The sequence below is a fragment of the Dermochelys coriacea genome, chromosome 7 (genome assembly GCF_009764565.3).
Source record: "Dermochelys coriacea isolate rDerCor1 chromosome 7, rDerCor1.pri.v4, whole genome shotgun sequence".
NCBI classification, from domain to species: Eukaryota; Metazoa; Chordata; order Testudines; family Dermochelyidae; genus Dermochelys; species Dermochelys coriacea.
In genome coordinates this window covers 72,128,888-72,155,971 of record NC_050074.1, presented here as the reverse complement: position 1 = coordinate 72,155,971, position 27,084 = coordinate 72,128,888, and the positions used below count along the sequence as shown (strand labels likewise).

General features: G+C 40.8%; 2 protein-coding genes across 2 annotated transcripts in view; both read right to left on the bottom strand.

The window, feature by feature from the left end:
• Positions 1-975: 975 nt before the first annotated feature.
• Positions 976-7,891, bottom strand: C7H10orf53 (chromosome 7 C10orf53 homolog). Its single transcript, XM_038410197.2, has 3 exons — positions 7,734-7,891; positions 2,714-2,833; positions 976-1,196 (listed from the first exon to the last, which is right to left on the bottom strand). The coding sequence occupies exons 1-3, from the start codon at positions 7,825-7,827 to the stop codon at positions 1,132-1,134; spliced, it is 279 nt and encodes a 92-aa protein (XP_038266125.1). The 5' UTR covers positions 7,828-7,891; the 3' UTR covers positions 976-1,131.
• A 5,345-nt stretch (positions 7,892-13,236) lies between these two features.
• Positions 13,237-27,084, bottom strand: part of CHAT (choline O-acetyltransferase) — a 56,630-nt gene continuing 42,782 nt past the window's right edge. Inside the window, exons 13-15 of the mRNA XM_038410228.2 lie at positions 23,809-23,871; positions 19,873-20,010; positions 13,237-17,618 (exon numbers count right to left, since the gene is read on the bottom strand). Coding sequence (XP_038266156.1) covers positions 17,349-17,618; positions 19,873-20,010; positions 23,809-23,871 — 471 coding nt within the window. The 3' untranslated portion in view covers positions 13,237-17,348. The remainder of the gene's footprint in view (positions 17,619-19,872; positions 20,011-23,808; positions 23,872-27,084) is intronic.

Below are 27,084 nucleotides of genomic sequence, written 5' to 3'. Positions count from 1 at the left end.
CAATAAAAGATATTACTTCACCTACCCTGTCTCCCATAAGATTGACAGTATGTATCAATAATTTAAGGATAAAAAAAACCCCTGGAGTTAAAGCATTAGAGAGCCAGCGAATTCAGAATTAAAGTTTTAAGAAACACAAACATTTTAAAAGTATGCTAATAAGCAGTTAAGGTTACCCAAACAACATTAACCCTGACCTCATGATAACAACATTCTCTCATCTTCCTTCCCTTAGGATGTTTGCTAAATACTCTAGCTTGTGTCTAGTTACAGAAAAGGGCAACAAAAATGATTAGGAGTATGGAAAAGCTTCCACATGAGGAAAGAGTAAAAAGCCTAGGACTGTTCAGCTTGGAAAAAAGATGACTAAGGGGGGATATGGTAGCAGTCTATAAAATGGTGTGGAGAAAGTGAATAAGGAAGTATTATTAACACAAGATCCAGGGGTCACCCAAAGAAATTAACAAGCATCAGATTTAAAACAAAACAAGGGAAGTACTACCGGTACTTCACAAAGGAGGCCAGAATCAGCACAACTTCTGTATGAGTGAGTATGGGATTCTACTTTTGTGGTCCGTGATAAAACTAACCATTTAGTATGGATGGTTAAAGTTGTATAAGAGATTCTGATTTTTCTTAGGAGAGCATTATGGCTCAGAGATATTATTATTTAGGTGTTTTAACCACATTTCCATACTGTCAAATGTTTTTGTTTCTTTTAAAATTAACCTTAACTCTGAACTGATGGTCTTAACTTGAAAAGCGTCTCCCTAAATTTTCTTCATGGCAGAAATAAGATACACACAGTGATGATATAATATGTTGAATGAAGAGGTGTCTTAAACTTAAACTCTATAATACCCATGTTGTAATTTAAAATTTATTAAAACCATAGAGAAATTACATATGAATCTGTAATATATTTAAGATTAAATTAATATATAGTTGGTTCTGTAAAAAGGTAATACATTCTTATTTATTTAACATGACCATATTTTATTTAATTATGCAGAGAAATACTAAGTGATGTGAAAATATACAGAACGACCTTTATCCTGGCATTTCTGATGCCCTTGTAATATAATTCCTTGGTCTACAGTAAACCAGTGTGAGAGAACATGTGCCTGATAATCAGTAGGCATTTAGCACTGCTATTCTGGCTTCTTCACATAGTGGATCCAATTTGCCATCACCTCCTAAAGGAGAAAGATAACACTTACAAATAATATGCAGAGTAAATAGATTTTCATTTCATACTTCTCCTCCTTGTCATAGCATTCATATATTCCTTTAAGGTCTCTCATTCAAGTACTGGAACCCACCTCAACCCTGCCTCTTGTGTGATATCTGATAGGATTCCTAAAAAAGTGGTTAAATCTTCAGCCCACCGTAAATCCTGATGTCTTGGAATTATGGTAGTATCTGGATTTTCCCTATACAAGTAACAACCAGGACTGATCTTGGTTAGCTGAATAATTTGATGACACTGGTTTCAGTACTTGGAGTGGAGAACTTCAAAGAATACAGATATGTTGCAGGCAATGGATGTACACTGCTGGTGATTCAGTAGATGGATAGCACTCCTCTCCATAAGCCAGTATTTAATCAGTGCACCAACATGGAATTAAGTGTTGTTGGCAGTGACATCTTTCAGATAACAAAACTGAAGTCTTTGCCGCATGTAATCGATAGTGATTCTATGACATTTTTGAACTGATAGAGGTTAATTTGAGCTGGCTGAAAAATGGAAATTCCTTATGGCAAAAAAATTCATGCTTTTGGGGAAAAAAAAAGTCCCAAATTGAGATGAAAAGTCAGACTGCCAGGAAGGCTCTCACCAATTTCACTTTCTCCCTGCAGGCAGAAAATGAAATTGGCAAGAGCCTTCCAGGTGAGCAACCAGGGAGGTGTCATTTTGACAAAACTGGATGGGGAAAATTTCCTAGGGAAAATTTCAATTTTGCAAAAAGTGCTGTTTCTGTTAGAAAATCATTGTGCTGAAAACTCCCAACCAGCTCTAATATTAATTAGTGTTCTGGCCAAACTCCAGTATAGGTTATTAGATGCAGGTATACTAAATTTCACCTGCCATTTCAGTTGAGACACTCTTCACCTTTTGTCCTAACCTGCTGTGCTTCGCACCAAATGCGGCTTTAGTCTGAAATGACCCTGTTATATATAATCTTACCTACCTCACATAACTGTGAGGATAAATTAACTATGCATTATACTTATATGGCCTTATTACTGTTGATTCTGAGAGCCTCACAATCTTTAATATAGAGAGACAAGGTGGGTGAAGTAATATCTTTTATTGGACCATTGTTCTGTTGATGAGAGAAACAAGCCTCGAGCTAACACAGAGTTCTTCTTCACAATACCCTTGTGAGATAGGGAAGTACTATTTCCTAATTTCACAGATGGAGAACTAACATACAGAGAGATTAAGTGACTTACCCAAGGTCAAACAACAAGCCTGTGATGGAGCAGAGGTATGAATCTGGGTCATCAAGCTCCAAGCTACTGTCCTAACCACTGAGCCATCCTTTTTCTTACTGTGCACTTTAAGATACCTCCCGTATAAGGCATTTTAGAACTTCTAAGTATTAATATTAAAATTGATAGAAATTTGACTATGCCTTAGGAAGTACTATTATTTCAAAATTAAATAGCTTTTAAAGAGGAGATATAGTGAAGAAACTCCTATACTTACCAAAGTCCAGGTCATTAATGTTGCACTGGAAAACAGTCTCTCCATTCACTATGAGTTCTACATTATTCCAATCTGGTATCTTTTCTAGAATAAGTTGGTGACCCTCTGCTTGCAACACAGCTACAAAAAGAGCAGGAAAAAAAAAGGATGTGGTAACTGTCATTTGCTTGGTTTTCCATGAACTTTTAGTATTTCTAAATTCTGGTATTCATAAAAGCAAGGATCTGATAATAAGGCACAGTGCAAGATTACCCACAAAATTCTACCAATTCTAATTTGTAGCTTCACTATTATTACAGTAATGGGCCTGCTTTGATGGAAAAACTCCACTTTCTCAATTATAATCTTGCATTAAAAGAAAGGCAAGAAGCTCACTATGCACTTAAATATGCTATTAATTGGCATAACAGCCATAAGGAACACAATTAATTTGTAGGTAATTTCAAAAGAAATCTCCAATAAAACATCAAGACAGTGTTATTGTGCTACTGGAGCAGCAGGCAATCAACCTTTAACTGTACGGTTGACTGGCACATATAATTCATCTTGTTTCTGAAAGAGTGCTTAGAGAATTATTTCTGAATATAATTTAATATTTCTGAGATTTTTCTAAAGTAGTTGGAGAATCTGACCAAACACGTCCTCTGTTTGTTTTTCCAGAACTTGATTTGAGATCCATTCTGAACAGAACGTAAAGGAGTACAGTGGCACCTTAGAGACTAACAAATTTATTTGAGCATAAACTTACGTGAGCTACAGCTCACTTCACTGGATGCATTTGTTAGTCTCTAAGGTGCCACTAGTACTCCTTTTCTTTTTGCGAATACAGACTAACACGGCTGCAACTCTGGATTCTGAACAGACTGATCCATGTTGGCCACCTGCTTTCACAAACTAAGAGGGAACTAGTTTGTTGCAGCACATTGTACAGTGCTGACTTAAATTCAGCAAAACTGAGGAAATAGGAGGACTGGTTATTAATACAGTTCTAGCAATTCATAATTAATGTATCATTCTGCTTTGGACCTTCATGCTTTGTAAATGGCATCTTATGTTGTGTGTGCATGTGTGTTTTGGCAGTCTAGGCAAAATCATGAAGCAGTGTACCGTTAATTACTTATCAATAGAAAACTAAAAGAGTCTGAGCTAATATTAAGATTAACACCAATGCAAACAGTCCTTTTCAGCTCAGTGTTCCAGTCAATGTTTCTTTCAGAAAAGTAAACAGAAGTATGAACTTTTTGCATCTAATTACTATTACAGTTATGATTTTTATGTGTCCACTTCATTGTTTAATCAGTTTAGCATAACTAAAGCCAACTGTGAAAAATATGATTACAGAATTTTAATTTAACTTCTTGAGAAACTGCAGATAGTGGCTCAGCAAGGAGTCCACTTAATAAGGTAGTGCTCCTTGAGTTTCCAGCAGTCTGACAGTTTGGGAGAGGCTTCATTAGCTACTTCATTAGAATGCTTTCTGGAGAGTTTTAATGGTCATCTGTGATAATTAGCTCTGTAAAGTTCATATTTACAAAATATAAACTACTTGCAATAGGTGGTATTCCACTTCTTTACTGTCCACTCCACCATTTATCTAATGTCCTCTGAATTAATTTCTGAAAGGGATAGCTCAATGAGGGACTTAGTCAAACAATTTCATTAGTTTAGGATCTGATTCTGCAAAATCCTTACCCATGTGTGTTTCTTACATGTTCCATTGATTTCAGTGGACGTCCTTACATTAGTAAACACAACATACACAAATAAGAGTTTGCTGAATCAGACCCTTAATGTTAATTTTTTTCTTTTGTTTTAATAAAGATATTGCATTAGAACAAATAGATATACAATTTATTATATGACAACTCATTTTAGGTGCATTTCCAGGTTTGGATAGGCAGAGGTTTTTTTTGTGTATAAGCTATTGTAAATGGAAATAAACAATACAATTAAAGTGGGAAAATATTACTTATTCCCTAATAAATGGAAATTTAGACTATAGAAGCTCTTCATTCGTGTACATCAGAAAAGAGTTTTGCAGCTATATTAATATAAATCATTTTAATTACAATTCTTCTCTCGTTTGGGATGCTGAAATGAATATATTTTCCCACAGCTATGTATATCACCATTAAACTCTTCTAGCCTTAGACAGCTCTACTCTACTTCTCTCAGCACTGCACTAAAGGGTTAAAAGCTTCTTTTGCTACCTTTATGCTATTTAAACCTCAAGCATAATATACTGAGCACCTCCAGGCCAGCTCAGTTCCCAATTCAGATGTCTCAGCTACTCACTGAGGGTGAAATCCTGGCTCCACTAAAATCAATGGGAGTTTTGCCGTTGACTTCAGTGGAGCCAGAATTTCACCCTTAGCCTCAAGGTATCCTTCTGCCTACTTTCTATTAGTTGTTGTGAGTTATCAATGATCTGTTAAAAGGAAGACTAAATCAGATTACTTTGCTGGTTTCCAAGTACTTTATTTTACAGCTATCTTATCATGAATGTATATAAACTATGAAAATACACAGAATTTAGGTTTATTTCACGCTCAGCAAAGCTTATGCTTTTAATGGATTTTTGTGTAACTGGAAAACTAAAAGGAAAAAAACCATGGAGATAAACATAACTTAAATATCGACTTACTTTATGAGCTAGAAAGGATTTTATGTACTCATTCTTACTAAGTCAGACTTAAAGATCTGCTCTGTTCTCCAACACAGTGGTTCTCAACCAGGGGTACACAGAGGTCTTCCAGGGGGTACATCAACTCATCTAGATATTTGCCTAGTTTTACAACAGGCTATATAAAAAGCACTAGTGAAGTCAGTACGAACTAACATTTCATACAGACAAAATGAGAAAGTAATCTATTTTTCAGTAATAGGGTGCTGTGACACTTTTGTATTTTTATGTCTGATTTTGTAAGCAAGTAGTTTTTAACTGAGGTGAAACTTGGGGTACCCAAGACAAATCAGATTCCTGAAAGGGGTACAGCAGTCTGGAAAGGTTCAGAACCACTATTTAACTTCCATTAATGGAAACTGCATGCCTAATTGCACTGATTTCAACAGAGTTACATGAGGGTTGAACTGGGTCTAATATGTGTATTAGTTGAATTAAGGTGTTATATTTTTGAGGGCCAGTTTAAATGTCAAATACATGTATTTGGTAGATCAACTGATAAATCACTGTGTAAAGCAAAGGGGAGAATAATTAGTTATTCTTGACAGCCAGTTGTCATTAATTACATAGATGTTATGAGATGTTATAATCTTACTGAGCCATTATTCAAACTTCCCCAAAAAACAAAATCTGATGATTGGAGTGATAGTTTGTAAGCCATTTGCACTGTGTAAAGAACTACACAATTAAAGCAGAAAGAAATTTTTTTTCCTGACATATATAGAAACATAGACTATCCTCAGTGGTTACAAGTGGTGAACTGAAAATGTAAATGATGCTGCTGTATTTTATTAATAGGAATGTGAGGAATATTCACTCTAAATCTGATTTATATATGTATACTTGTAATTTGCAGGCGTTTGTATTCAAGTGAGTGACCAAATAACTATAATGGCCATCACCGCTTTCAAGTTTAGTGGAGATGAGATGTGGAAGGTGTGTATTTAAAATTGAGGAATAGTTACTGAAGCATGGCCTGCGCTGTGCAGGAGGTTGGACTAGATGATCAGAATGGTCCCTTCTGACCTTAGTATCTATGATCAACTTCAAAGTCACATTTGTATGTGAAGACTGTTTATCTAGTGTTATATAGGACATGCAAATTAAATATAACTGAAAGGTTTGAAAACCCTGAAAAATATTTGTCTAACTTCTCTTGTATGTTGATAGTCCCTTGTGGATAAACAACTTGGCCCTAATCTTGCAACCACTTGTACAACTTTATGCATGAGTGGAGGTAGTGTGTTAAGAGTTAGTTGAGAGAGAGTGTTTACAGCAGGGGTGGTCAACCTGTGGCTCCGGAGCTACATGTGGCTCTTCAGAAGTTAATATATGGCTCCTTGTCTAGGCACCGCCTCTGGGGCTGGAGCTACAGGCGCAAACTTTCTAATGTGCCGGGGGGTGGGGTGCCCACTGCTCAACCCTGGCTCTGCCACAGGCCCTACCCGCACTCCACCCCTGCCTGCCCCCTCCCCGAGCCGGCCATGCCCGCGTTCCCCCCCCCAGCCTTTTGCACCCCATGAAAGAGAGATGCGGAGAGGGAGGGGAGGTGCTGATCGACTGGGCTGGTGGGGGAGGGAAAGCGCTGGGAGCGGAGCTGGGGAGCGGCTGGGGGGCTGCTGAGGCATTACGGGGGCTCTTTGGCAATGTACATTGGTAAATTCTGGCTCCTGCTCAGGCTCAGGCCGGCCACCCTGGATCAAGGCTGTCGTCAGTTTCTTCTGTTGCCTGTGCGAGACTCACATGGTTACAGCCCTGACCAAAACATTTTGACAGAAACAGGGAAAGCGGATGTAAAACCCCAGCAACTGGCCCGGGGCCTCGCTCCCGCCTCGTGCATGAACCTAGTCCCCCTTCTTTTAAACGAGCTGGACTTCAAGTTGCCTTCCAGCAGGGGATTGCATGTCCTCCTCTCGCCCCAACGGAAACGTCTTGCGGCCCCTGCTTGGCCTCGGTCCTTTGCCCGTTTCCTCAGGGGCAGTGCGGCCGCTGCCCGTACCCGGGTTGGATGGCGGGGAGCAGCTGCAAGGAGCTGAACCCAACTCGGGCCCGGGCCCGAGCCCGCCACGGGTGGGCGGGGAAGCGGCTGACGTGACGGGAAGGCCCCGCACAGCTTTAAATGGGCGCCCAGGGCTGGCACGGGGCTCTCCCGCCACCTTCGTGCCCGCGGGCAACACCTAAAGCGGGCTCCCTGCACGAGGCGTAGGCAGGGGCAGGGCGCGGCCCCTCCCCCCGGCTCAAGAGCTGAGGCGACACCCGCGGGGGGGGGGGGGGAAGCGCTGATGCCCGGCCGGACTTGGGTCCCCGCCCGCGGGTCGGGGGGAGCCGCCCACGCACCTTGCAGGCCCCGCAGGCGGAAGGGCCTGGGCTCCAACGCCCCGCAGCTCCGGTAGGGGCCGGCCCGGAGCGTCACCAGCGCGCGCGGGGGCATGGCGCGTGCAGACCCCCGGCCCCGGCGGTTGCTAAGGCGGGGAACTGCGTGTCACGGGAGGGGGGCGGGGCCTCCCTGCTGGGGGCGGGGCCGGGGCTCTGGTTTCTCCGGCGGCGGCGTGTGTGGAGAACGGCGGGGACCGTCATTCGCCTCCCCGCGGGCGCGCGCTGCTGCAGCCGGGCTTCTGGCCCGGAGCAAGGGCTGGCTGGGCGTCGGGCTCGGTGTGCGGGTTGCGCGCAGCCTGGCTGGCACGGTCTGTGCGCGGGTCCTACGCAGTCCACCCCCCCCCCCCCCACACACACAGACACACAACCCGGCAGGGTGTGTGCGTCACACACAGTTACACACAGCCTGTGGGTCCCTCACGTGCAATGTGACAAAGCCAAGACAGAGCCTGGCACGGTTTGTGGGACACCCCAACCCCCAGGATCACAGTTGCCAGCTCTCACATGATAGAGAAGCACCCGACTTTCGAATTAAGCCAAAAATCAAGCTCATCCCATTTCAAAACAAGCCAAAGCCTAAGAAGCCCAACACTGGATGTGACTAGATTCCCCCCTCCCCCCCCCCCCCGCATGCAGTCTGGGACTTTGGTGGGCCTGCACTGCACCCCTCACTGTCTCCCCAGTCTTTCCCCCTTTTTGCCCCTTGCACCTGCTTGCCCGGAGCTGATTAAAAAAACAAACAACCCAACAAGCTACAAGCCAAACAAGCAACGAGCTACTAGCCAACAAGCAACTCATAAGCCAATTCAGCCAAAAATAAGCTCAATTGCCGTGTTTTGGTTTGGTTTTTTTGCGGGTTTGGCATGTCTGACCAGGTTTCACTTTCATTTCAAAAAGCGGTTTTCTGACCTTGTGTAATTTGCAGTCAGTTCCCCTTTTATAGCAAACAAACATGAGTGTTTATGTTAATAACCACGTGGAAGCACACTCTGAAAATACAAAAAGAAAAGGAGGACTTGTGGCACCTTAGAGACTAACAAATTTATTAGAGCATAAGCTTTCGTGAGCTACAGCTCACTTCATCGGATGTGCATCGAAAAGCATCCGATGAAGTGAGCTGTAGCTCACGAAAGCTTATGCTCTAATAAATTTGTTAGTCTCTAAGGTGCCACAAGTCCTCCTTTTCTTTTTGCGAATACAGACTAACACAGCTGCTACTCTGAAATCTGAAAATACAGTTACTGAATAAAAAACATGCGTCTGTATAAAGCACTGCAGTCCTGATGGCATAGGCTAAAATGTTATTTCTGGAACACACTTTTCTCATGTTCCTTATGGTAGAGCATAAGGGCTGACCAAGAATGGACCCAGTGTGCTAGGCAGTCCTCATTACTGAATAATGTCATGTTGATTATTTTGTTTTGAGGCATTATTTAAGGAAAGAAAAGTCTGGGATAGCAGTTGAATTCTCTGCCTAAAGCTTCCTGGACAGGAAAATAAGGTTCTCAAGCATACCTCAAATATTTTAGGTATTTTAAACTGGTATTGTTGGAATGTAGGAGCAGGATTGAAACCTATCAGGGAAAGAGTACCATGTAGTGGTTAGAATGTGCACTTCCAAGTTTTGTTTTTGGCTCTGCTATTTATATGGGGAGGTGACCGTGGGCAAGTCACTTAACCTGACTGATTTAGGTCTCTTCATTCCATACAGAGCATAGGGCCTTCACTGCCTTCCATTTTTGACAGTCTCTTGATGCAGTCTCAGCTTCTTCCTATGTCAATTTGATAGCTTTCAGTTCTGCTTCAGTTGTGCTTTCTCATGTTATCCTTGGTCTACCTCGTCTCCTCTTGCCCTGGAGATTCCAGTCCAATGCCTGTTATGTTATGCAGCTCTTTCCTCCATATATGTCCTAGCTATCTCTCTTTTTGTTCTGTAATTTCCTGTCTTGTAGGTTTTGCTCCTCCATAATTCTTCATTTGTGATTTTTTTTGGCTATCTAATATTGAAAATTTGTCTAAAGCAGTTGTTTATGGAAACTTGGAGCTTAGATAATAAGGTCTTAATAAGTCTCCAAGTTTCAATGCTGTATAGTAAGACCAACTCTCGAATGGTATTAAATATTCAAAGTTTCATTTGGAGAGTAAGAATTTGTTTCTCCAGATCCACTTTCAAGTTACGAAGGCATGTCTGGCTTTCGCTATTCTGGCTTTAATATTTTCATGTATGTATAGATCAAATAGTAACCCTATGTATCATCACAGAACTGCCAATCAAATAGCAGTCACCACTTTACATGAATTTTATAGATTTCCAAAAGCCTTTGATACAGTGGAAAGAACGGATTTATGGAAGTTGCTAAGCCACTATGGAATCCATCAGAAATTTGTAAACATCATTCAGAGCTTCTATGAAAACATGACATGCCAAGTAATACAGAACAGTTAACTCACTAAGTCATTTGTCATCAGACAAGGATGTCTTATAAAGAAAAGGAGTACCCATGGCACCTTAGAAACTAACAAATTTATTAGAGCATAAGCTTTCGTGAGCTACAGCTCACTTCATCGGATGCATTTGGTGGAAAAAGCAGAGGAGAGATTTATATACACACACACACAGAGAACATGAAACAATGGGTTTATCATACACACTGTAAGGAGAGTGATCACTTAAGATAAGCCATCACCAGCAGCAGGGGGGGGAAAGGAGGAAAACCTTTCATGGTGACAAGCAAGGTAGGCTAATTCCAGCAGTTAACAAGAATATCAGAGGAACAGTGGGGGGGGGGGGGGAGAAATACCATGGGGAAATAGTTTTACTTTGTGTAATGACTCATCCATTCCCAGTCTCTATTCAAGCCTAAGTTAATTGTATCCAGTTTGCAAATTAATTCCAATTCAGCAGTCTCTCGTTGGAGTCTGTTTTTGAAACTTTTTTGTTGAAGTATAGCAACTCTTAGGTCTGTGATCGAGTGACGAGAGAGATTGAAGTGTTCTCCAACTGGTTTTTGAATGTTATAATTCTTGACGTCTGATTTGTGTCCATTCATTCTTTTACGTAGAGACTGTCCAGTTTGGCCAATGTACATGGCAGAGGGGCATTGCTGGCACATGATGGCATAGATCACATTGGTACATGCGCAGGTGAACGAGCCTCTGATAGTGTGGCTGATGTGATTAGGCCCTATGATGGTATCCCCTGAATAGATATGTGGACAGAGTTGGCAACGGGCTTTGTTGCAAGGATAGGTTCCTGGGTTAGTGGTTCTGTTGTGTGGTGTGTGGTTGCTGGTGAGTATTTGCTTCAGATTGGGGGGCTGTCTGTAAACAAGGACTGGTCTGTCTCCAAAGATCTGTGAGAGTGATGGGTCGTCCTTCAGGATAGGTTGTAGATCCTTGATGATGCGTTGGAGAGGTTTTAGTTGGGGGCTGAAGGTGATGGCTAGTGGCGTTCTGTTGTTTTCTTTGTTGGGCCTGTCCTGTAGTAGGTGACTTCTGGGTACTCTTCTGGCTCTGTCAATCTGTTTCTTCACTTCAGCAGGTGGGTATTGTAGTTGAAGGAATGCATGATAGAGATCTTGTAGGTGTTTGTCTCTGTCTGAGGGGTTGGAGCAAATGCGGTTATATCGTAGCGCTTGGCTGTAGACAATGGATCGAGTGGCATGATCTGGATGAAAGCTAGAGGCATGTAGGTAGGAATAGCGGTCAGTAGGTTTCTGATATAGGGTGGTGTTTATGTGACCATCGCTTATTAGCACCGTAGTGTCCAGGAAGTGGATCTCTTGTGTGGACTGGTCCAGGCTGAGGTTGATGGTGGGATGGAAATTGTTGAAATCATGGTGGAATTCCTCAAGAGCTTCTTTTCCATGGGTCCAGATGATGAAGATGTCATCAATGAAGTTAGAAGTTAGAAGACCTTTGTCACAGACAGGCAGGGCCGTCCCTAGCCATTTTGGTGCCCTGCGCAGTTCCCTCCCACCCCCCCCTGCGGGGGGTGTGTGTGTGGCCCCAGGCCTCTGTGGGGGGGGGGGGCAGGAGCAGGCTTGGGGGCAGTAGGGAAACCGCCCCCGAGCATGAGCCAGTGGAGCGGGTTGGGGCCGGGTCACTGTACTTCATGTTGCTCAGTGAGTGCAGGATGGGCCCGGTCTGCTCCCCTGGCTCCCAGCCTTTGGGGGAGGGGGGAACTGCCCCCCAGCACTCACCGGTGGCGCAGCTGGGAGCTGGTGGCATGGTGCAGGCTGGGGCTGAGTCGCTGCACTTATCGTCGCCCAGTAAGTTCAGGGCACTTGACCCCTGCTGCAGCCCGCAGGGGAAGGGGTGGAGTAGGGGTGGGGCTGGGACGGAGCAGGGGCAGGGTGGGGGCAGAGGCTTTGGGGAAGGGGTGGAATGGGGGTGGGGCTGGGGTGGAGCAGGGGTGGGAAGAGGCGGAGCAGGGGCAGGGGCCATGGAGAAGAAGCGGAGCAGGGGCTGGAGTAGCACGCAGCTGCGGAGGATACCAGGAAATTTGGTGCCCCAAATTTCCTGGTGTCCTACGCAGCTGCATACTTTGTGTATGGGTAGGGTGACCAGATGAAACGGACAAAATATCGGGACACATTGGGGAAGCAAAACAACAACAACAAAAAAGTGGCCGGAGCTGAGTTGCCGAAGCAAAAAAACAAAAAACCCCCCGCCGGAGTGGCCATAGCCGCAATATTGGGACAAATGGCATTCCAACCGTGCATCGGTCAGGATGCGGGACAAAGAACTAAAAATCAGGACAGTCCCGATTTTATCGGGACGTCTGGTCACCCTACGTATAGGTAGGGATGGCCCTGCAGACTGGGGTTTGGGTGGCCAGGTCTAGTGGTCGGAAATAGAGGCAGAGGCCAGAAACAGTAGTAAGGATCAGAGCTGCAGTCAGGAATCAGGAGTCAGAGCCAAGGGTCAGATCTGTGTGAGGTACAGAGCAGAACAGGAGCAAGGCATGTATCGGAACAATCGCAGTGGCAGGCATAGGCGTTGAAGAGCCGCTGGCCTGGTGCTGCTTCTGGGCTTAAAAGCAGGCATGGCCTCTCAGCCAGTCAGGGAGTCTGGTCAATCAGCGTGTTTAGCTGCTCCCAGACATGGCTGCAAACCGATTCCTGACAACCTTGACTTTGCACATTACATCAATTTGCTATTCCATATCCATAGAGATGTGCAAGCCAAAACAAATGCTTTCCAGGCCTATGCACAATTAATAGGGTTGAAAATCAACACCGAGAAAACTAGAACCAGGCAATCAACACACAAGAAGAAACACCATTTAAACTTTCTGGGACTAACATAGAAAAGGGCTGATATTTCACATACCTTGGCAGCATTGAAAGTATGTCAGATGGAACAGATGAAGACATCATAGCACATAGTTTTAACATATTTGCTTAAGTAAGAAATGAGGCTAAAATAATTGCTGTCTATATGATTTAAATAAACTCAATCAGGTCTTTTCTTGCAATACTTTTTATTGGACACAGATTTTTACTGTTTAAATATTCTGAGTTCATAGTACCAATATACAGTTTACTTCAATTATATATCTCTCTAGATATAGATATTTGTTTCCTTAAAGCATAAAACTTAGAACAGAAACAAAATTAAGATGCTATAAATACACATTTACATTTGCCATAAATCTATACTATGTTATAAAAATAAAAATGTCACTAAAATATTAATTTTGTATGGTAATTCACATACCATAAAAGGTCCAGATACATTGTTATAGCCATTTCCTACTGAACTTACATGCATAGTGTCACTGAGACTACTCACAGGGGTAATGCCAGCAGTATTTTATCCCTTAATGTGCATCACTATTAAAATTTCTCCCACTTCTCTCTGTTCATTGTGAATTTTGATATTCATGAGAATCCTCTTTTTAAGTGAGATATCAGTCCATAAATATCTTTGAGCACAGTCTAGCACTGGGTGAGAGGGTGGGTGAAAGTATGTATAGGCTTGGGAGGATTAGATTTTTATTAGTAAATATCAGTAAACCTTAATTTCACCTTACACACACACAAACTGATGAAAAATATTTCCACTGATGATCAGAATCAAAATTTACATATAGGCAAAGGAAGAAAAATGTTGCTGAGAACTTGTTAAGTTTGATTTATGGATATTTACTTTGTATACGTTGACATTTGATGCTGACCGTTTGTTTTTAATGGTTATATAGCTTTAACTTTTTGAATCTGTGTCTACTATCATTAAATAATTGTCTGACCCCCCCCCATTTTACTGCAGCTCTGAAAATTTAAATAGATAAAAATTAAAAGTGCTTACAACCCATAATTTTGTGCAACTGTGAAAATTTAAATCAATAAAAACTGAAAAAACGCTTAAAATAAGCAGATATCATTCAAAATTATTTAAAAAATAATTTTGCCTAGCCTATATACAGTATATGTTCGTATATATTGCATGAAACCTTACCATCCTAAACCATTTTTCAGTTAACAGGTGGATTTCAAGTGTCATAAACATGTTTATAATAAATCATTGCCACTTGCTATATTAGTGTAATTATATTTAATTCATCCTGCCAAACAACATTCTCAAAACACTTCGTATGAGTGATCTATTCACAGTTTTGTAGTTGATTAATATGTAATAGTTTTCAGTTAGCTTTGCATAGTTGCATATGCTGAGATTACGTGTTTTAAAGTTGCAGAACAAAATTTTATTCTACTGGTCTAAAACAACTAATTTTAAATACATTAACCAAAACTAACCACTTCCTGAAAGCCACAAAATATTCCACTGCAACACAGTTTCATACAACATGGTACTATGTGATTTAGTTAACTGAGAGGCTGGACTGTAACTGAGAAATTGAGAACACTTTCTGGCATCACAGTTGCTATGAAGTTTTATCCAACTTGCATACATTAAGTACAAACTGTAAAATTCAGCCACATTTGGACTGACTGCATTTCTTGTGCACAGAGACCCTGATTCAGTAAGATTTAATGATGTAAAAAGCAGAAGAATAGGAAAACAGGTCAATATATCTAAGCCTGGAATCATTAAGTAATTGATGGTAATCAGCAATCAGTAAGTATTGGTTGTGGTTGATTTCTTATTCAAATGAAAGGATGATGACAAAACCTTCTATTGTTAATCAATTTGCAGCGAGGAAAATAAAAGCATCTGCAGATGAGTGATGTATTCTTTTGTGGTCAGTTTTTTTCTGCCTGTCAATTAATAGTAAATGAATATTATAAAATACTATGATTTTTTTTATCCAATCTCAATTTCAATGCATACTTTATGCTGAGTACATAATAATTAGTCAGCTATTTTATGGCATTTGCTTATGCCAAAAAAGGTGTGCAAGTAATACTTTGAAATACACATTGAAATCTGTCAAAATGTAAAATATTTTTTCCAATCTTAAATATATCTAATTAGAAATAATCATAACCACATTTTCTATAAATTAGCAAACTCGGAACTTGCTCATAGTTTCAAAAAGCTCAGACACAATTCTGTGATCAAAAAATCAAAATATTTTGTGTCAAGCTTGTGAAGTGAAGACTGCCTTCACAGTGACATAGAACAAAGCAAGATCATATTGAGAATGTTGCAAGGTAATTCTCTTAGCAGCAGTATGAAAACAAAATGTAAAGTCACATATTAAACAGTAAATTAAAAAAATAAAAATGTGTTAATTGCTAGACAACATACCCGCTACATAGTTAATGTAATTTTTGTTATATTAATTTTGGAGCAAAATCATGCTGTAGCATTATTTAATACTTTAAAAATAGTCTCTCTTTTTACTATTCACTGAATGCAGTTCTGTGCTGTTAATGAAACTGCTTTTTTTTTTTAAGCAGCAAACCCGCATTAAAATATGGGACCACATCCTCAGCCAGTGTAAAACTAATGTAGCTGATTTACACAAGTTGAGGAATAGGCCCATAGTGCTTAAATGTAACAGAGCCCTGTATAGCCCTCATCCAGCCGAGTACCTCAGCATGTACTTAACTGGAAGTACATGAACAGTCCCAACAAAGTTAATGAGACTGCTCGTGTTTAAAGCTAAGCATGTGTATATGCACTTTACTGGGTTGGTTCCTAAACTTGATTAAATAAACTATAATTATCCTTACAACTATCCAGTTAATTTTCAGAGTAGCAGCCGTGTTAGTCTGTATTCGCAAAAAAAACGGAGGACTTGTGGCACCTTAGAGACTAACAAATCTATTTGAGCATAAGCTTTCGTGAGCTACAGCTCACTTCATCGGATGCATAGTTAGTTAGTTTTGTGTACTGGATCATATCTGGTCCCATGCTCTTAGGGCTATGAATGATGAGGACAGGCATTCAGTTCAATGGGAGGAGAAAGCACAGATCCCTACTCCCTCCTGTCCAACTACAACCCTAGCTAAACTTCTGAGAGTGACCCTTCTGGCTAACTATGGGTCTCCTCCTGCTCCTAATTCAATCAATAAGAGTCTTTCTATTGATTACCATGAGAGTTGGATAGGAATCAGGATTGAAAATTTCTAGACTGAACTAGCTGTGTCTTTCAGTCAGAGAGAAAGTCACTGAAACAGAGGTGGGGAGTAGAAGGGTTTCCCCACCCCCAAAATAAATAGTTCCAAAAGTTGTACCGGTGGCATATTGTTCTTACCACTTAGTTAACTATATTAAATAACATTGAAGCAAATGGCTTATTTAAAGACACATACTCAATGAAAGACTAAAATGCTCTATATACTTTGTATGAATCACTAAATCTGTATCTAAAAACAAAAACAAACCAAACAGGATGATCAGAGGTTAGAACGAGTGAAAAGTATTCTTAAAAACGGATCATGTCTGTAACTTCTATAGTGGGGACTTCTGCATCTTGCAGAGCACATTTGAGTGCCTGCCTCTCTACTCCAGGTATTTGTAACTCTTTAATTTCTTATGGTTGCATGCAGCTCTATTGTTAGTCATGTGATTAAAATTCATTCTTCTGCAGAGAGCTGACAAAAGGATTTAAGTGGGACAAGTGCCTCGGCCTTGTCAACTGGGCCTCTGTAAAGGGATATATTTCACCCAGTAAGAGGAGGAAGTAAGTATGTGAATTAATTTAGGGCAAAATTCTCCCTGCTTCACTTGACTCTGATGTACTGCTATGCAAGCGGAACTCCTCTGATGAAAAGACGCCATATAGATTATTCTTGGTTTTACTAGGAACAGATGTGTGCTTGGGGCTAGTCAAGGTCAGAATAAAGATGGATGTTAAAATTACTTTTGCATATTGATAGGAGTGGTGGTACAGTATGGTTCCATATTATTGCCATCTTCAGTTCAACTAAACAGACCAATCATTATTGCTGACTCTAGAGCAAAAAACTTAAACTTGAATGTTATAGTATTCTAGCTTTCATCCTGATAAATGATAATCATACCTAAAACAAGCTGCATTTTTGTTCTACAATAAAATGTTTCTCATTATACCTTGCCTTTGAACAGTCGCATCATTGTTTCTTCATAAGGATCTGCAGAGTGGGAGAAAGCAAAGGGTGCAGGAAAATAAGTCACAGATCGTTAGAGCTTGCGTCCATTTTGAGATTTTGCAGCTGTTTCTTGTTTAGACAGTGATTTTGTCGTAGTAGCATTGCATTTGCTGCACAAATCTCTCATTTCCATGAGACTTTCTTCTACAGCTTTAGCAAACATAACTGAGGAGGTCTCTTTACATTCTTTAAAGCTTGAGATGCAGAATAATATATGCTCTGGCTGTGGGTTGTAACATGCACCATAACCATTGGGGACCACAGGCCCATAACAGCAGAACATTTCCATGGTGGTTGGAACCTGATGGTGGGGAAAGGGAAAGAGTGATTTCAAGTTTAAGCAGTGAAATAATCTAGTTAACATTAAAGAATTCTTTTTTAAAAAGCCCCAAACATTTTAAACATAGAGGATTCCCTTATCAAATATGGTTGCCTTAATAGGAAGTCTGGAGCACAGAGTCAGACACCAAAATCAGCACTTTGGCAGAATAAAACGGCTATGTATAGCTCTAAACACTGATCTGAGTATCCAAATGCAGATTTTGGATGTTCTGTTCAGTTGCTATATTTGAAAACTGGGTTCATTGTCTGAGACTGAAATGCATATATTTCACTTATTCTATGATTTTAAATAGACCTTTAATGGCTATTAGCTTTGCATATTGATTTCTATCAATAACTATCAATAATTTCTACAGAATGCATATAAACAATTATTCTGCCTAAAATTTCCCTAAGATTTCACTCGGCTTATCTCAAGGTTAATTTAAACTTGTAATGCGCAAAGTTTAATTAGTTACAGAATGTAAAACTTTTTCAGCTCTTAACATTTATAATCAGGAGGCCGGGGAAAAAACAGTATGTTTTAATTCATTCAGCTATTAGTTGAAACAATTTTTCTGTTACAATTCAAATTTAATTGTGACATAATGCTGGATAAAACACTTCCTACTGAAGGAAATTTAAGATTTGTTAGAAATCTATGTGTTTCAGACTTTGTATACATGAGCCTTCAAAAGTGACATCTGGCTTTTTAATGGCATAGAACAAGCCATTAGTCCTGATAATAGAGTCACAGAATTGTCGGATAAATTTGCTGTGCAACAGCCGAAGGCCATAAAGCTATTCAGAAGCACATTTTTGCTCATGGATGGTTTCTTGGAGAATTTATGTAGTGGTATTCTGGCTATATTCACTCATGTCTGAAAGCCCACAAACATTATGACAAGATCAAATTACTTATTAAGGTTTTTATGCTTCAGCAAATATTATCAGTCCGTTTTATTGCACACTCCCAGTCCTACATAGTTGAGGTAGAGTTTCAGTAACTGAATTACTATGTAGATGTCTTTTTTCACTAAACCTGCTACTGTATGTAAAGAAACATTTAATTTGTAAGTTTTGATGACCCTGGTATTATCGTTCAAAATGTTGAATCTAGGAAATATTGGTGTGGCTAATCATCTTGTTACCAGCATATACCATCTGTAAATGTAAAAGCTCATTTGCATATCAGGAATTGCAACTCTGACAATTTTTGTGAATATCTGAAGGATGACTAAGCCTACAGTTACGATATTTACACTCTACATGTCCTAATCTGTTCATGTTGTTATTCCCTGTATGTGTTGGACAGGCAGAGCCAGTGATGGTCTTAGGCCTGTGCCAACTAGGTTTGCCTTTGGGGCTCCACACATATCCAGTCCACCAGTCACAGGATCCGAATAGCACACCCTCATTTCTAGTTGTTGTCTTGCCCAGTTTTCATCTCATCTTCTGGTTAAAACTCTTGAATGTGTTTCCCTGCTGCTGCCTTCCTCCTAATTTACTGTTCAGTGGAATTTCCCATCTGATCTATTCCAGAGACTGTAGATGAAAGCCTTGCAACCAGGTATGCGGGCAGTGTGTCACAGTCATGTAACAGCCAGTCAGTATTGTTTTAAGTGTGAAAAGGTGGGGGTATTCACAGATGAGGAAAGGCTGCGCAAGGCCTTGTACCTTTTAGTAACATGCATAGATCCTTGCAAAACCTAGGCTAGCACTAGTCTGAAATTTCAGACACAGCTGCTTTTAGAAAGAGAAATATTTGTTCATGCTTCTTGGCCTCTCTAACCACAATGGCAGGACGTCTGGCTTGGTGGCTGTGCTGTCTCTGGAAAACAGAATTACTACAGGAGTTGGTGCCTTCAAAAAGGGCAAGGGAAGAAGGGAGACCTAAAGTGGAAGGGAAGGAAGCACAAGGCTCTCATACAAGTTTTGTTGGGTTTTTTTGTGTTCAAGACTAGGCGTCACAAAGTTTGTCCATCAGTTGGGGTACAGCTTTGGGATAGAAAAGGGAAGTTATGGCTTCAGCCAATTTTTGTTATGTGCATTTTGACTATAGAAAAATACTGTGGAGTGAAAATCAGGAATTTTGCATGGCTGTTAGTGTCACTGTCACAATATTTCAAAGCCACCATTCTCATTGTGAACTATACACTCAACTGATTAGGAATGAATTAGTTCTGTAACAGGGAATCTTGCTACAACAAGACCCATGAATTTGAAACACTCACCTGGCTGGTTGAGAGGATAAATCGACTGCTTGTCAAATATGTTTCCTCTGTAAATATCTCTGGCAGTTCCTTGAAGTGCTCCCGTGCTGTCTCTCTGAGCCCTAGCAAGTGATTGTCTATTGCCATTCCAGTAATGGCCTAGCAAAATATAATAGAAAGCAGGTAGTTTTACTGACAGCATGCAGAACTACAGACCTCCCAGCTGTTGCTGTCATTTCCCTTGGTTAGACTTGGGAGACTTTTGTGTGGAATAATGCCCTAAATGTATTTTAAAATTACTCAGCGTATATACATTGTGGATAATCAATAATAAAAGTTCATATGGTACTTTTAAGTGCTATGTAAGAGCCTGATCCTGAGAAGTGTTGAGCACCCACAACTCCTACTGAGGTCATCTGGGGTTATGGGTGCTCATTATCTCTGAAAATCAGGTCCTGTAAGTATTATGGGCAGGATTTTTAAAAGAGACGAAGGAAGTTAGACATCCAATTTCCAATGAAACTCCTTTAGGCATTTGTGAAAATCTTACTTCACAGTACATGCACTGGTTTCAAGAAAATTTTCTTAGGAAGCTCCAAAACCTCTCCAAACGGCAGCAGATTATTCTCAGAAATTTCACTGCTTGTGGATCTGGGTCTGGGCTGATAAGGGTCTTAGGGTCCAACAGAATTTATATCCACAGAGTTATCTAGGGTTCCCAGTCACTTGAGAAGAATGGGGCCAGGTGGTGGGGATGCCCTCTGCTCCTTAGTGTCTCAAGCTACAACTGACTTGACTTCCAAAGTCCTATCCCGCCAGGCATTGGCCTGGGATGAATTCTCTTAGGGCCAGCTCTCCTCTGATTGCTCTAAAGTCCTTATCAGGAATGTGGAAGAGAGAACCCTAAGACACCATAACCACTTGTTCCAATCTTCCTGTGCTTTAGGAGACTAGAATTGAATTAACTGAGAATTTAAAATTATTTTAAAAAGTCTTGGCCACAGCAGCCTAGGTTTTGGCTGTTCTGAAGTGGGTGGAAAGTCACTCCAGATTAAAAGACACATTTAAATCTAATTTTCCCTTCAGTTTATTCACCACAGCTGCCAGCCATGGATGCTGTCAAAAACCCTTTTGGTACATATTCAAGTTCTTGGTGAATGTGTAGACTTTATCTGGGACAGAAATATAGAGTTCATCACTGATGAAATCATTTGGGAAGGGAGATCATTTAGACGTAGAACAAGAAAGTTCAAATGGCAATTAAAGTAGAACTGATAGCTAAAGGGGCACAGAACCCTCAAGGACAGGGAAGACAAGATGCTCTAAAATGGAAGGAGAAGAGTAAGAAGGCAGCAATTTGTTTTTTCTCTCAAGAAAATAATTGTCCCAATGTCTAAGATGAATGATGCAAGGGGCAGGGAGTAAATAGCTTTGTCTGGCTCATGAAGGAGAACACACCCTTTGGTCAATGGTCTGTACGCCTGTCAGCACACATGGTTCAGAAACACTGGAGAAAGGATTGTGCAATGTCACAGTGGTTACCTTGGTTTTTCCTATCAAGGGAAATTGACTTGATGATCAAAGGACATATTTTGCTATCATATTTATAAGATTTATAAGGCTCTTAGCAATGACATTTTTGCAACATAGATCGATGCCACGTCTGAAGAGAGAACGAGACAGGCTAACGAAATAAACTGTGAGTCAACACATAGGAAAAATTGTACTAAATTGAATTTTAGGGCTCCAAGTTTAAGATAGCAATGTTGCTGGTAAGCCCTAACAAGGGAAAATAAAATCACACTAAACTGCTGTTTGTGTTATGAGGTGGATGTTTTATTTTCTTCATGGCTGGTATATTTCAGTCTGTAACATATACAGTTTAGTCAGCTTGTGTAAATCTTCACTTGAATTTTCCCATAGTTTTAAGGCATACCGGTTAAATTATGTTTTTATGAGAATGAGGGAATGCCCAATGATCAAAAGTGGATGAAGTACTTTTACATCTAAAATTGAATTTCATTGTTTCTTCAAGTGCATGCTAATATTAAGATGTCCTCAAAAAATGTGGGGAGGAGGAGGAGGAGGAGCTAATGAAATATTAAGGTTGAGATTTTAAATTCCTTATAAGTTAGGAAAGCCAGAATTAAAGTTCCCAAAGCAATTTTATCTCTGCCCTATGAGTTACACAAAGGTCTAATGTTTGTAACATTGCATTAGACTGAAAATGAACTACTGCATATTTTTGGCAATTTTAGGGAAAGGAGGCACTCTTAGTTGTGTCAAGGGAGTGCCCAGGATCTCATTGAGATTGAGGCCCTTTTGTGCTAGGGACTGTACATACTCACAGTGAGAAACAGTCCCTGTCCTGAAGAGCTTAAAATCTACATAAACAAAGACAGACCCAGAATGTGAGAAAAGAAGTGTTAATATCCCCTTTTTAGAGATGGAGAACTAAGGATCAGGAAAAAAAAATCTGTGGCAGAACTAGGATCTGATCCTCCAATGTCCTAGTGCAGTGCCTTCACCACAAACCGTCGTTCCTCATCCCTTTCTTCATTCCATAGTCCGAAGAATGCCTCGTTGGACATGTCTTCCCCCTCTCACTCTGCACGTGCTTTGGGATAAGGACTAATGGAGGATGCTTTCTGTCTATTACTATTATTTAAGCAGTAATCAGCAATGATTATGCCCAGCAGCTTACAGTGAATTTGTTAGGCATTGGACTGAGGCAAAAGTAAAGGTGGTAAATTCTACAACAAAACTGGTTATTGACAATTATTAACATCATGAGTGACTTGAGTAAGTTATTAGTATTGTAAGTCAGCACTTTGTCTTGACGCAGCAGGTTGTGAAGACTGAGCTGCTTCACTTTTAATCAACAGAAAATGGGTCGTTTTACTAGAAAAGTGATTTCTTCACTGGGGATATCCTCTTGTTTTATTGTAGAGCATGTTCAATAGTCTTTTAAAGGGAGTATCATTAAATCAATCATTTGCTGTTAATAACCATGCAAGTTCTAAGTCAATGCTTGGAATCTAAGGACCAAATTTTCAGGTGGAGTATATGAATGCAGCTCCATTGATGTCACTAGAGCTATGCTCGTTTACCTCAGTGGAGGACTGGGCTCTAAAGGCATAGCTGCTTCCCCAGAAGGGTAATATAAAAATACATCACTAGCCAGCTTTAGAAAAGTAACCCCCGGTATAGTAGAGACCTTCTTGAACAAAAGCCTTGGATCTAAATCCCTGTAAACTCTGGGAGAGATGTGCATGCTTGCTTCTATTCCCTTTGAGAATGGAGTTTTTGGACACTAGAATAAATACTGTGCTGAATAAAGGAAATATAGGTGAGTGTCTCATTGAGCTCCTGCATCTGCCTGCCTGTCTGTATTTACCTATTGTGTCTTTTTGTTTACTTATATTGTAAGCTCCTTGGGGCACAGAATGTCTTTTTGTTCTGTGTGCATACACTGCCTAGCACAATAGGGTCCAGGACTGGGGCTCCTAGATGCTACTGCAATACAAATAATTAATAATAATGTTAATAATGAATAAGTGTCACACAAATGCCCAGTGTCCATGTAGAGAGGTCAACTACACAAGGCCATCCTCTGTGACAACACTATATAAGAACTATCATATCTAGAAAGGTTATGTCCAACAGTGTTATGTCCAAAGATTATCGTGTAAGCTAATGAGCACTGTCTTATGCAGATGTTTAACCTTGCAATATCAGCTTCTGGGAAGTGTTTCTTGAAGTGAGATCATAGAAGATGGAGCCATATGGCTGTTTGGATGGTAGGTCTGATAGTCAACAAGATAGCGTGAGGTATTGGGGTCCTCCGTATTCAGAGGTACCTAAAGTTTTTGAAGTTCATGTACTTAGTGATTATGTCTTCATGTTTTTGTATAAAACTGACTGGTTTTCATCCAGGCAGAACAACATTTTACTCACCAAAATAGTATAATTAGTCTGTGCCGTGATTGCATCTTTAAATCGTTGCATCTTCTCAGATTCCTGTTGGTGGAATAGAAACATAACTATTATTGAAAATCTCTCCAGGAAATAACTTCTACTGGCAACGAGCCAACAACCAATAGTACACCCAAATGCCCCCGGTTACCCCAAAATACCTACTTTGTTGTGGGCATTCTGAATGAATGGAAGGCCACTATGGTTCAAAGTTATGCTCACTAGTATTGCCTTATTTTTTGAGGATCAAATAGGTCATAAGATCTAATCTAAAGCCAATGGAAGCAATGGAGAGACTTTCAATTTACTTAATAGAGTTCGTATCGGGTCCATAGTCAACATAATGCCTAATATATTTTTTAATCATACTCTTATCTGATTGACAGCAGGGTATCAATAAATTAAAAGCAGAATGAACTGTGCCATTACATGTATTGTATTAGTGAACAGAACCAGTTTACTGAAACTAAAACATGATCAGTAGAGATGAGATGAACTGGTGAAGAAAATTCTCAGTAACTGTACACATGGTCAGTCAATGTAGGTCACTGTGGGCAATCAGTAAAGTTTGCAACAGATGAAGGTATGACTAATTACATTTTAAAATTTAAAAGGTACAATAATTGCATAGTTTAATCCAGCCTTGCAAAACCATCCTAGAAATTTACCAGACCAGGCACTAAATCTGTTGAGCGTCCTTTATCATGATGACAGTGACAGTGAAGTTAATGAAAAAAAGTATTGATATTTTACCAGCTGGTCAAGAAAATCACTCCCCTGAGTGAAGGAGCAACTAGAATTTTCCAGGGCTGCTTTAACCTTTGCAGTTACTACACATCTCTGGTTACAGAACTGTAAATTTTGGCTCCTGCCAAGTAACAGAGTTTAGGTCATGGGATCAATTTTAGGCAGAGTTGCTACTACTGTATATCAAGCGAGATGTTGCAGATTAGGGAGATTGTGAAACAGCCAAAAGTTACTGGCTTCTTTTGTGTAATTCTAAATGAACAGGGAAGCTTCAGCTTGCATCAACAATGAATGATCTTTTGAATAAAGAATTCATTTCAGAAGCAATCCAAGGGCATCATCAGAGAGCTTCACAGCACAGAATCTGATATCTCTCCATGAGACTAGAGCCAGGTCCTAGGTCCTTTAGATAGATTACATTAGAAAATGCAGTCTTTAAATCTGATTTACAGTTTCTCAAGCACTCTGCAATGTCAGAGGTTCCTTCCTGTAAAGATGGTGTCTAGTGTATGATATATATCTCCTGTGTTAGATAATCAATCTGACTCAGACTCAATCTTTGGTGATTGTTCAAACTGTCATTTGAAAATCACTTTCTTTGGTATCAGAAGCAAAATATTTTCTGATTTGATTTGGACTAATGGCTACTAGCAAAAAATACTTCAGAGAGTTCAAGGCTACTTAAATCAAAAGTCGTGTCTTTTAGTCCAACAAAAAAAACCAACCCCGTTTCACTTCCATTGGTGGAGTGTAGGTCAGTTAAGGGAATCCTGTTTCTAATTCATTTTGTAACTATAGTATATATGAATCTAAGACTGGAAAAGAACGGTCATATCTGAACAAATGTTTGTGTTCCAAAAAAATAATGGGTGAAATATCCACAGAGTAATTCAGATGCCTGCATCTTTCCAAATGGATATTCTAACAAAATATGCATACTTTATAATCTCCAGGAAAACCATAATTACATTGGGCAGAACTGTATGATGTTTACAGGATTCTTTAGATGGAATAATGACATCATTATCCTCCATATTTATTATTGACAAGGGGTGAGATAAACATTTGGAAGGTTGGAGCACAAAAAATGAGGCACAGGCTGGCAGAGGTGGCTCTAGAGAAATGAGGACTATGTGGTCACCTGTGACATTCCCTTGCTCACTCACTGATTCAACACTGTTAGGATATCACTGGTGGGTACACTGTCTCAGAGTTGAGGCAGTAAAGTCCTGGGAGATGATGAAGCTTTGCAAGTGCTGGAGAAGCCAGATAGTTGAATACGAGTGCACAAAGGGAGGGATAAGAGCCACCAACAATGGTTCAAAGGGGCAAGAGAACTTGGGGTTGGGAACCGATTGGAGCATCTGTCTTTTGCTAGAGGCTCTGAAAGTATGAGAGCATGCACTGGTGTGGCACCCAGGCACTGCATGCTGTCCAGGGGCAGGGACTGATGCATGGAGAAGGGACTGTTTTGGGGAAGTACTTCAGGGCTTGCCCACTCTGGACAAACTTCATCTTCCCAGGCAAGCTGCACTGTCGACAGTAGCACTGTATCACCAGAGAGGTTACCGGTAGGCAGAGGCCATTTTCAGCATGATAGTGAGTTCTGTGTAGGATGGGTTGGCCAGACTGGAGGAGCTCAGGCCAAAGTATAGTGATTACCATTAAAAAGTCATGTCCTGTTCAGGAACCACCTCAGCCTTCATGTTGTCAGTGGATTTTTAACATGGAGTTTCTGAGCGCCCTGTTCAGAACAAGATGGGTTTTGAACTGCACAGCATACAGAGGTGGAAGATGTGGTGGTGGAATGGAAACTGTCACCTCCTTATACAGTTCTCCAGCAACCTCTGGAATTTTGTACACAGGTCTGTACTACACTTAGGCCTTAGCTACACTTGCAGATGTACAGTGCTGTGAGTTAAACCCGCCTCCGTACAGCTGAGTAGGGAAAGCGCTGCAGTCTGTCCACAGTGACAGCTGCCAGCGCACTGTTGTGGCCACATTTGCAGCTGCATTGAGAGCGGTGCGTTATGGGCAGCTATCCCAGCATTCAAGTGGCTGCAACTGTGCTTTTCAAATGGGGGTGTGGGGGGGTGTGGCTTGTGACAGGGAACGTGGCGGGGGGGAGAGAGAGAGTGGGGTTTTTGGGGTGCTGAGAGTTTGTCAGGACGCTGTCTTGTAAGTACAGACCCCCCTCTCTCTCTCACTCACTGAAAGCAAACGGCAGCGGTTTCTTTTTTTCTCATAGACAAGATAAGCAGCTGCTCACCGAAAGGGACCCCAATCCCCCCTCCCCCTGCGCCGCCTCTGTCTTCAAGCGAACAGTAGCTGTCGGCACTCCCAACGGAGCCCCCCCGGCCTGCCGCTCACTCATTCAAAGCAAACAGTAGCTGTGTTTGGTTTTTTGATAAGCAGCCCCCGAAACGGAGCTTTGAAATGGCACTTCCGCATCCGGAGTTCACAACGAAACAAGAGAGGACGCTTCAGTTAAAGGATTATGGGCCGTTTCCA

Coding starts and splice junctions, on each gene's coding strand:
- C7H10orf53 (XM_038410197.2), bottom strand. CDS start 7,827: ATGCCCCCGCGCGCGCTGGTGACGCTCCGGGCCGGCCCCTACCGGAGC. Junction 2,834..7,733: donor CCGCCTGCGGGGCCTGCAAG/GTGCGTGGGCGG, acceptor CTCTTTTTGTAG/CTGTGTTGCAAGCAGAGGGT. Junction 1,197..2,713: donor CATTAATGACCTGGACTTTG/GTAAGTATAGGA, acceptor TTTCTCCTTTAG/GAGGTGATGGCAAATTGGAT.